The sequence below is a fragment of the Anabas testudineus genome, chromosome 9, assembly GCF_900324465.2.
Source record: "Anabas testudineus chromosome 9, fAnaTes1.2, whole genome shotgun sequence".
NCBI classification, from domain to species: domain Eukaryota; kingdom Metazoa; phylum Chordata; class Actinopteri; order Anabantiformes; family Anabantidae; genus Anabas; species Anabas testudineus.
The window spans coordinates 24,116,423-24,128,010 of record NC_046618.1 but is presented as its reverse complement, the minus strand read 5'-3'; the positions used below and the strand labels follow the sequence as shown (position 1 = coordinate 24,128,010).

The window sequence follows — 11,588 nt, the reverse complement described above, 5'->3', positions numbered from 1 at the left end:
TTCTGAATTTGAATTGACTGTGTGTCATTGTCATAATATCAAAGCTACAATAAGACACACTGATATATCTGACCGCCCCTTCTCCTCCTCTCTCTGCTTTTGACACATGTGACTATTCATGTTCCCGCTCTCCTGCCCCGACCTGTCAGCCCTGTCAATATGATTATTCCTCTCTCTAATTGCAGTCAGAGAGGAGGAGGGGGAGGTGATTATTGTGGCAGTAGAGGAAGCGTAGACGCCTGTCGTTGCCGTCGGCTCAATATGGCCGACTGTGTGGTGGGGGGAGCGTCATTAACGTGGTGCTGGAACAGGAGAGGAGCAGGACGACCTTTCAGAGTGGAAGTTCACGACCAGTTTCATACTGTCAGCCACTGGACGTTGCCCACTATAACGTGTGCGACATGGTATTACAGTACGTTACATCAAGTCTTAAGTGCATAAGAAGTTTTTGAATATTGGAAACGAGGCGGCTGATGGATGGTTGTTTGTTCTTAAGGATTATGACCTGACTGGCCTGAACTGAGCTCTCAGCCTCTCCTCTCAAACCTCCTCGTGTCCTTTGTAAAGTTACAGAACTAAACTTTAAAGAAGGGAACACTTGGACTTTGAAAGGCTGAGAGTTCAAACAGACTGTTTTACTGAAGACCATTTTCTAAAGTTTGGGATTGATTCTCAACCTTCCAGAAAACCATTCAGTGCAAACATGTAAAAATCACCTTTCTCAGTTCATCCACACGACACGAGCATCAACCTCAGTCCAGGCTCCATCTGTGGCTCCACCCGCCTGAGGTGTGATCACAGCCTGGTCGAGCTAGTGTTTGAATCCTGAAAAGACACTTCAGGTGATGGTTACACCTATAAACTAAAGATTATAAATAACAACGCAGTGATGTTTCGGCTCCCTGTGTCTTAGCTGTGATGTGTTTAGTGAGTTAAGTTTGGTTGTGTGCAGGTTCGCTGTTACTTCTCAGGGCAGCTCCCTCTGCCTGATGATGGCTTTGCTGCTGACCTTTAAACAACTCTGTCCCATCATCTTCTGCTTCTCTTACCCACAGGGAGTACACACACACACACACACACACACACACACACACACACACACACACACACACACACACACAGTTACATAGAGGTTTAAAAAAGAGAAGGAGAATCGTGCAAACACACAGTCATGCATGTAAATGGGCTTCTGCTGGCCTGGGAATACACAGTATACATGTAAGAATGTACGCACACACACACACACACACACACACACACACACAGAGGCATCACTGTCTGAGGTTTGGTGGTAATGAGGCCTGTCATCCTTCCACACAGCCTCTCTCCTTCCCTCGTTCTCTTTCTTTCTTTCTTTTTTCATTGATCCACCAACAGATCCCCAATATAACAACTAGCAGTCGCTGTGGGAGCCTCCACTCTCTCCTCCACTCCTCCTCCTCCACCTCCTCGACACGCATCCCTCCAGACCATTTAAAAACCTACCACCACTTTCTCTCTCTCGTCCTCTCTCCTCTGTCTCTTCCTCCCTTCGTCTCTCTATTGCTTTCTCTTTCTCTCTCTCTCTCCCGTCCCCTTAAACCCTCTCTGCCCTTCATCTCTGCAGCTCCGTCGGGTTCAGACAGTCTTGTTATATCGGCTGACAAACAGAGAGAGGTTTCTCTCCAGCTTGCCAAAGAGGGGAGTTGGATGTTTACGGTGGTCATTTGTCCGTCTGTCCTGTCCGTCGCTCTCACCTGGTGGTCCTCAAGAGAAATAAAACAACTTCAGCCAGAAAATGTGGACTCAGCTGAGATGTTTCACAGTAGAAGTATCAGAAAATGACATTTCTCAGAGTTTGTGCTGCTGTTTCCATTTTACATGTCGCTACACTTAAAACAAGTCATTCATCTCTAGACGGTGGACAACAGAGACATGAGGTCTTCATTTATGAATTACACCTGTATTATTTCCTGTAATGTGGATTGAAAAGACTTTCAAACAGTAAGCATTCATTACTTTTAGGAATTGTAGATGTATCTTAAATGAAAAGCACTGCGATGTGTTCTGGTTGAACCTTAAATTATTCTATTTTATCATGAAGTTAGGACCTGATTTGTGTTGATTTATGGTCATTAATCTGCTGCTGAAGCTAAATCTTTATCATTTTTCAACCTAATTGTTAAATAGAGTAGTTCACACATCTTATGTTGGATGTTATTTTTCACTATCATCTCTTTTAAATTTTAACATTTTTATGGCCACTTTTAGATGGTGTCTGAAGATAAGTTTCACATTTAAATCCCCAAATGTTTTACGGGACTTTGGCAGGTGTGGGAAATTCTATCATGTGTCTAAAAATACCAAGTTTAATTTTAAAATCATCCTGCACCCGCACATAAGCTTTCGAGAGGCCTGAATTCCAGAGTGAGAACCTGGCATTGAAAGTTAATTCTACCTTTTCAGTTGTACATTTTATTTAAAACAAAATATTTTAAAATATTAACACAAAAACAATCAAACCAGGGGGGAAAAGACATTTCCAAATTATTCACTCTGAAAAATCAGAAACCTGATTTCAAACTGATCCAAAAAGCATTTTTCTCCATAAAGAATCTTTGGACAATAAGCAGCTATAAAATGGTGAATACGTTTTACAATCCGCTACGAGGACTCCTTACATTTGTCCAAACGTTGAGTAAAAGCTTCACAGGTATCATTTTAAAAACAAGAAAAAGACATTTTAAATGTAAGAGAATGAAATCAGCTTAAATAAATGAACAAGAACAAAGAGGAACATGAGCTGAATAAAAATGAACTGAGAATAAACCGGTGTCAAGAGTGAAAATCAGGATTATTTTGTTCATTTGTGGAGATCTGACTTTTCAGAGAACAGAGCGAGTCGAGCAGACGGCTGTGATATATTTCACTGTTTTCTGTCGACTTCCTGTATTCCTCCTGAGATTTCTGCTCCGCTCTGACCTTTGTGTTCATGTTTTCCTCCCGTACGTGCGCGCGTGTATCTGTTTATCAGTTTGTGTCTGTGTTGTGTTGTAGAACAGGGGAAAACAAATCACCCGCTGTAGTTCTCATTAGCAGCAGTTTTGTGTCAGTGCTGAGAGATCAGCTGTCAGTTCTCTGCCTTCCTCTGCAGCTTCACCTTTTACAGACGATAATTACACCGTTTAAAGCCAATGCTTCTCAAACAGCGGACCGCAGACCCACAACTGGTTCAACTGGGAGACAAAAAAGGGTCTTTAGGACAAAGTCGGAGTCGGAACGTGTCTTTTTCAGGTGCAGCACGTCTGTGACCATGAGTAACACTGTTCTACTGTCCACTGGAAACACGTTGAGCATTTCTGTGTTCATTAACAGACTAACAGCGACCGTCAGAGGGAGAGGTGCTAAAATAACTGAACATGAACTCACATGATGCAGATGAACAGCTCAAAGTTTATTGTAGAAAATACAAGTGTTGGCACGCTTTTTCTGCTGCTGTTGAAAATAACAAACAGAGCTTTTGATATGTTTTGATGCTACGTTAAATTCAGCGACACGAGGAGTCGGTCATAGCTCTTCTTGATTACCACAGTTTAAATGAAAAGAACATTAACAACAAACAATAGGATAAACATTGACAGAACCACATTATGCTTCTCCACAGGAACACGTAAACTTTTACACAGACCCAAGCAGAAAAGGGTGTTATGGGTAAATTGAATTGAACTAAACTGAATCAGAATCTGAATGTTGTTATTAATTATATAACTCAGTGTAGTGTCTTGTTTACTCTTGGGTCTCCTTAATTTTAACTCCTCAGTTTTCAGATTAATTCTACTTCTTCAGTAAATTGTGACATGCTAAACGTGACACCGCCCACTAGTGGATGGGAGCCACTGGCGAACATCTCAGAACATAACGGAACATATTTGTTTGTTTATGTTCAGAACGCAGAAGCATAATTCAGCCTTAAAACAAAGTGACATCAACAGTAACACTACAGTTTTAATACTCTGGTGCAATTTGTGCCATAGTTTTGGAAACATGATATGGTGCATAATTCATTAAGAGGAACTGTTCTTTAAAACAATTTTAAAAATGTTATGATAAAAAATGAGAAAGTGCAGGAAAGACATTTCACATGTTTTGCATTTGAAAGTTTTTTTGCATGTTAACAGGTCCTGAAATTAAAATGGTTAAATGTTGTTTAAATGCATAGAAAGTGAAGGGAGTTTGGCATATGAAGAACAACAACTTGGCACTAAGATATTAATGAGCTGCTACATAGTTATTTTGTAAGTGCAGTTCTATGATTATCTGTCATGAGTTCAGCACCAACCGTTTGTTAAAGTGTAGTGTAGTTTAATGTTGTTCTCATTAAGTTTGTTCTACCATTTAAAGATTATGTGCACAGGCACCATCCTTTAAATATGCATGTATGCTAACATATATAACAGTTAGCATTAAGCACAGTGAATCTGATTAATACACAGGTGTTAACACTGCCACCACATCTGCTGAAAACGTCAGATCGATGGTTTGGTGTTTGAAATGTTAAAGACTTTTCTATGAGACCTTTATGAATAAAACTGCATGAAAAACTATTTTAAAAAGTTTCAGTAAAATAAATGTTTTACATAATCACAACACACTTTTCTTTGTATCTTACTTATTTCATGAAGTGATATGTTTTTTTTTTTATGAATTAATGAATAGTCCTTTTTTTGGCACTATACGCATAAACTGTGAACCAAGGCTTATTTTGCAGTGATCTTGAAATTTAACCGCTTTTGTCTTTACAACAGCACGTGGGAAAGGTTTTTGTCCATGAAGCTGTTCTCTACACGCAGTAATCACTGCAATCTAAACAAATATCCTTCATATATCACAGATGTTTGTTATCCAGCTACTGCGTTGCTTATATATTCTGTTAATAACTTAAAAATAAAAAAGATACTTATATTATTTGCATACAGTAGAGATCAAGCAGAAGTCACACTTAAGATTTAGTGAGTTAAACTGTTGCTGTTGTTAGAAAAGTGTTGGAATTAAACACTAACAGCTGTTGATCTTTGTGCAGCTCTGTGACCTAAAAGTTTTAGTGCAACTAAACTGCAACTGCAATCTATTTTTTCAGTCCTGTGTGGTTAAGTTTAGTGATAAGATTGGAGTAGAAGAATCGTGATTTTGTTCAAAGGTAAATAAACTTAATAAATAGACCACAACCTTTCCCCAACCTTAACCAAGTGATGTAAAAGTAAACATGCATTTTAAGAACTGTAATCAACTGAAGGCTCTATTGCATTTGCAGTTTAGTTGAGCATGTAAACATGTTAATGTTCAGTACGTTATCATCATGTTAACTTGTTTTCAGTGCTGTGCATTGAATTTGGATTTTCAGGTATGAGCTCAGGTATGGAAACATTAGCATCAGCATTAGCCCATTACCAAGCAAAATTAATTAACTGAAAACATGAATTTGGCACACTGCAGCTGGGACTTCTGATTGGCCACCAGTGTATAGTGATCACATGTTGTCTTTGTTCTACCATAACTCCTGACAGTGGTATTTACCAGCCCTCCACCTCCACCACGAAGGGCTCTTTGACAGGGATCCTGCCGCTGTTGACAATCACGCACTCTGTGTACGGGAGGTTCCTGTCGTTCGTGTCCTGAAGCTCGATGGTGTGAACCACAGCCTGCGGGGGAGACAGACAGAAGCAGGTTAGATACAGTCAACACAAATATATATGCTAGTGTTTTTGCTGCTTGTTGTTGTTTTTTTGTTGCCTGCTGTTTATTTCTCTCTCTTCTTTTCACTCACCTCAACCGGTCGAGGTTCTACTGGAAGTTTCTTCTTCTAAAGGGAGTTTTTTCCTCCCCACCGTCACCTAGTGCACTGGGGTTTCTGGGTTTTCTATATAATTCTGTATACAGTTACATTTTGTAAGGTATTAAATCTTGAACACTGTAAAGTGCCTTAAGATGACTTCTTAACACCAGACACCAGTTCAGTGATTCCACAGCAGTAACATCTGGTACAATTAAATATCCTGAAACCATTGCTTTAGCTTTACTTAGTTAATTAGAATGATTGAATTCAGATAAATATGAGTATGCTGTTGCTGACTGACATAAAAAGGCTTCAGTAAACACTATTGAAGGGAACAAATCTGATTCCTTTCACCTTCTGGAGGAATCGGATGATTTGTTGTGTGCAAATGTCTCTGTTGGTGGAATTGATCCATCCGCTGCACGACTGCACCTGCAGTGGCTCAAGTACTGCTGCAAAACTGTAGTGTGACAAACTATGAATGAAACTCTAATTTAAGTATTAAATAATTATGAATATTATATTATTATTTGTCCAGATAATGATTAATTTCACTCTAATATTCACTCGGCTCTTTTGCTAAATTTGAACTAGCAGTCAGGGATTATTTCTATTATTATTGAGATTTCATCAGTTCCAGTTGCTCTTCTGCTTTTGATTTAGATTTTTCATAATGTGCAGGAAAAATAAAACATGTTCTTACACCAGGCTGCTCAATATGTTTCCATTTCTCTTTGCAGTGAACTTTTAGGTTTAGTTACAGACTGAAGCTTTGCAAATCAAATTTTTAGCACAAGTCATTTTAACAGTCAGTCAGCAGGATGTCATTTAGAAATTAATTCCAAGTTTCAACAGCTACAGCTCCTCTTACTTCAGTGGTTATGATTAAGACTAATGAGGGCTGTAGTAGCTGATTTCTGTGGTGCTTTCATGTGCATCATGTTGCTCCAACTACACTGTAAATATTTTTTTAATGAGACTTAGAAACATGTTCACCTGCTGCTTTGAAAACACAATGAAACTAAACTCATGCTTTAATAGTTAGTTCAATGTGTTTTTTATGAGGTTTGAAAATGTAAAGCCGAGTTAAGTTCACTGAACTGGAGAAAAGTTCTGTCAACTTATTTAGTTAACTGAGCTGTTTAATCAAATTAACAAATGAAGATTCATTAATCTTGTTTTATTTTCTGTATCTGTTGGTTGAACACTAACTTTAATTTATATGAAAGGAAATAATGTATTATTATTAAGCTTAATTAACAAAAAATAAACCTAAGTTCATTCTACTACATCCCTGTATAATGTTTTACAGTTTAAATCCTCTAAACTGCTGATAAAAGGCCATAGATTGAATGTCAACACAGAACCGTGAAGCTCAAAATAAGCTGTACGTGTTTTATATTTGTTAAAACATGTAGGTGTTCATATGTTACTGTCCACAGGAAACCTCCATCTACCACTAATTGGTCTAGACCACTTCCTGAATGGGTGGGGCTCCTGAATCCACACACAAATCCAGTTCAGCTGTGGCAAAACTGTCTAAACAAAGAAGCAGACCGGCCTCTTGTGGACTGTTTTGTGGTTTCTCTTATGTATGTTTGCTGACATCACAGGAATTATGACCCACTGCACCCATGATTTTTCTTTCTGATGAGAAAATGTTATTTTTTGTGAAAGCAACATGCAGCAACTTTATGAAAAGTCATCCACCCACCATTCCGTCCAGGACTTTGCCAAAAACAACGTGTTTCCCGTCCAGCCACGGCGCTTTGGCAGCCAGGATGAAGAACTGTGACCCGCTGGTGTCCGGACCAGCGTTCGCCATGCTCACCTGGTACAAACACAGATCACACTGCAGCTAACAACAACTGAATAATCTGTTAGTTGTCTGGTCTGTTTATGCCTGTTGACTAAAGTTAGATCTGTAAATGGTTCGTTTGGTCAGATCAAGAGTCAAAAACCCAAAGAATACCAGATTAAGATCAAACCTGTGACAGTTCATTATCAAAATAGTTGCTGTAGCATCTCATTAGTGCAGCACTAGTTTGTTTTAAAATTCTAATTTTGTTCAGTAGACTGACCTGAAGGCCTCATTTGTTGCTTGTGATAGTTATCATTAGAGGTTCTCAGAGGGACTACACCTGTGTCTGTGTCTGAACTTACCCAGCCAGCTCCTGAATGCTTCAGCTTAAAGTTTTCATCTGCAAAGGTTGTTCCATAGATGCTGTGACCTGGATGCAAAGAGAATTTTATCACTTTCAAGTGGTGATGTTTTCTTTTTTAGTTTGACCTAGTGAAGAAATGGACTTTGTCCCACATATCTGCAAAATAAACACATTTCTCTTTCTGAACTTGTTGTTGTTATGTGTTCATTTAAAATGTCTTGTTCTATTGTTTTACGACATGTTCTACAAGAACAACCACTTATGTCGGTGTTGAACCTGAACAAGCAACAACTGGCAACACTCTTTATGCAGCAATCGATTGTTATGGAAGTTAAGGTGAACAAAACTACAAATCTGCCCTCTGCTACAACATAATGTGTTCTACAGGTTTGTGTTGAGGACAGAAAATCTGCAATTAGACATATGTAGAGAAATTGTTGTTGAGTGTTTGTGTAGTTTTTTTCCTGATTATTTTAGAGGTTAGAGATTCTGTGTCCCACAGAGAATCAGTCACTTTGAGTCTCGTTCCCACCTCCAGTTCCATCTCCAGCAGTGAAGTCTCCCCCCTGGATCATGAAATCCTTGATGACCCTGTGAAACTTTGTCCCTTTGTAGCCGTAGCCTTTCTGCAGAGACACACGTGCAACACTTACATGTAACTATCTGCATGGCCACAGACAGCGACAACTGTGCAGTCAGATAATGTTTGCAGCTCTGACAGATGGATTAGATTGAACCTTTTCACAGGACAGATGGCAACAAAAGGAAAATTAGAAACTGCTTGATGTGCAACAATATGTTACTGCATGCAGCTAAACTTATGCTAATATCAAAACAAGGACTGTTTACATCAGTACGTTTCTTTTTTAACATGTATTTTTCTGTGTGCATGTTTGTTTACAGCATCATCCTACCTCCCCAGCTGCCAAGGCAACAAAGTTATTGACAGTAAGAGGGACGACCTCTCCAAACAGGCCGATGACGATCCGTCCCACCTCGTGACCGGCCACCGTGATGTCAAAAAACACCTGGAGACACACACACGGTAAGTTAGAACACAGATGTTGCATGTGGGTTTTATTTGACTTCTGCTGCAGAAGGTTTAATGTCATTAATATTTAGCAACATCTATCACGAAGAACAGAAGCAAAGATTCACGTTTAAGAAGCTGAAACAACCAGATGTTTGGATCTTGTTTCATTTTTGCTTGATAAAGGATTCAAATGATAAATAAATAATTCATGTTAGTTCAAATTATTTTGTAAACATTAGCAACAATAACTGATAAAGTGTCCACATCGACCACACTTACTGCAGGTTGACCAAATAATCTTAACTCAGGGTTCATTCAGTAACTTTTCTGGAGCTTTTAACCACATTTTATTTATCATACACCTCATGCAAACACCTGTTATCTTAATAAAGATCCTACAGAGAAGCAGCTGAAAACTGTGGAGCTAAAGTTGACCACACCATTCAAACTTTAATGTTACTATAATATAATTTAATGTTACTATAATATAATATAATGTTACTATAATATAATATAATGTTACTATAATATAATGTTACTATAATATTATTTAATGTTACTATAATATTATTTAATGTTACTATAATATTGCTTTTTGTTTTTAAATGTCGCCTATAAGCGTTTGATCTGCTTCTCTCTAAACTGCCTCTGAAACATCAGGTTGTGAACAGCACCACATGAACCCATCAGGGTCCAGTTCTTATTCTGTTAATACCAGCAGCTGTTGTCGATCAGGACTCGGATCCATTTGAGGCAGTTCGTGCTTCTCCGTCACATTTGTTCTTTGTAAATGAATATTTGGATCTTTTATATTTCTCTTTCTACTGTATGGATCTCGGGTCCTGTGTCTGCGCGCAGATGCAGGTTAACGCGCTGCGCGTTCAGCGTCATCTGGATGGACACGTGTACCGCTGTGCGCGTGTGCGCGTGTCTGGGCTGTCCTACATATTCTGGATGCTTCTCTGAATCTCTAGACACGGACAAGTGTGTTTCCGTTTCTCGGTCCAGACCCAGTTTCAGCTGTGCCTGGACACGTCTTCTCCCAGTGCGCCTGTGTGCGTGTCTACGCGCGTCCATGTATGAATGTGCGTGCTCGTACTGTAGGCTACACACGTTATCCTGTGTCGCGCACAGCTGATCGCCATAAGAAGGCGCCGATGGCGCACGGAGAGGAGCAGAGACGCGCTGCGAGACTCATGCAAATGACTGCGGCGGATCTCATCACCCACCTTCTCGGTGACTCTCGGTCCTCTCCGAGAAGCCGCGCCGGACACCGACTGGAGACATGCGGCACAGAGCACGAGCAGAGAGGGAAGCAGCGTCCGGAGCTCCATCTTTTACCGCAGAGATCGAGGCCCTGCAGGGAGAAACGTTAAGGGGGCAGGAGAAGAAGAGATCACGGCGAGTCACAGCTGGGAGGCTGGCCGGGAAACAGCGCTCCAGACTCGGCTGCATCACCAGACCACACCCGCTGTGGGCTGAGCCTGGATCACAGTCCCTCCCACCGAGGAGAGCAAGAGGAGACGAGGAGGCATGAGAGGACAACAACAAGCATAGGAGAGGAGACAAGGAGGCAAAACAAGGGAGGGAGGGAGCCCATTTAAAACCAGAACAACAACAACAAAGAGTCAAAATAAATAAATGTGATTTAAGTAAAACAGCAAAATTTAACATTTGACAGTAAAATTACAGCCTCAGGATTATTTTGGTCTGTTTCTGCTCTAATTAACAGAGACAACGCTTCACATCAAAGGCAACAACATTAAGACAAAGTGAAGTCTTGAACTAAATGTGCTGCTCAAACGATTTTCTCCTCGTGCACCAGTCAGTGTTTCCTCATCACTTCCATACAACGTAGAACAGCAACATGCTAAGTTAATAAAATCTGAGCTTGGCTGTAACATGTGGAGCAAAGAGCAGCGAGCCGACGAAAAGAACTTTACAAAACCTGGATTACACAGAGTGAACTGGTGGTGACCAGTTCAAAGCTGGTAAATACCAAAAATACCAACACATGGTTATTAGGGCTTTGACTCAAACATGACTAAACATGCTTTAAGCTTTATCTAAAGCTGGGTTAACTCAGTTTCAACTTCATTGTACACAGGACACAAGACGTATCATCTTCCCCATTGTCCATCGTCCCCTCTGCAATAAAGCAGCTTCTGATGCTGCAGCTTTGCAGCCTGTTTGACAAATGCATTTTCCAGCACAGAGACTAAAAATCAGCTTCAGCAGTTAGTTTTTAAACAGTAAACAGAAGGATAATGAAGTCCGTGCAGCTTTAAAACACTTTACTGCATTAAAAACTACTCGGTGCAGCTCGACTCGGCTTCAGCTGCAGGAAATAAAGCTGAAAAAGAGAATGTGTGAGTCCCCGCTGAATACACGTCTATGGAGATGAATTATAATAGTCAGCCTGCCGTGACCTTAACAACATGGCCGGACACACACTCACACACACACACACACACACACACACACACACACTCGCTCTCTCTCACGCTCACACAGACAGTTATTGGTCTCCTGTCAAATCAGCCCGTCCATTCGTCTTTTCTTTTCACCATCAGCTGAA

The 11,588-nt window shown here is 40.1% G+C and overlaps 1 protein-coding gene across 1 annotated transcript; it reads right to left on the bottom strand.

Moving 5' to 3' along the window:
- Nucleotides 1-3,420: 3,420 nt before the first annotated feature.
- Nucleotides 3,421-10,438, bottom strand: LOC113151318 (peptidyl-prolyl cis-trans isomerase C). Its single transcript, XM_026344247.1, has 6 exons — nt 10,240-10,438; nt 8,892-9,005; nt 8,510-8,603; nt 7,976-8,043; nt 7,527-7,643; nt 3,421-5,678 (listed from the first exon to the last, which is right to left on the bottom strand). The coding sequence occupies exons 1-6, from the start codon at nt 10,342-10,344 to the stop codon at nt 5,550-5,552; spliced, it is 627 nt and encodes a 208-aa protein (XP_026200032.1). The 5' UTR covers nt 10,345-10,438; the 3' UTR covers nt 3,421-5,549.
- Nucleotides 10,439-11,588: the final 1,150 nt, after the last annotated feature.

Coding starts and splice junctions, on each gene's coding strand:
- LOC113151318 (XM_026344247.1), bottom strand. CDS start 10,344: ATGGAGCTCCGGACGCTGCTTCCCTCTCTGCTCGTGCTCTGTGCCGCA. Junction 8,044..8,509: donor TGCTGGAGATGGAACTGGAG/GTGGGAACGAGA, acceptor CTTTGCATCCAG/GTCACAGCATCTATGGAACA. Junction 7,644..7,975: donor AGCATTCAGGAGCTGGCTGG/GTAAGTTCAGAC, acceptor TGTTTGTACCAG/GTGAGCATGGCGAACGCTGG.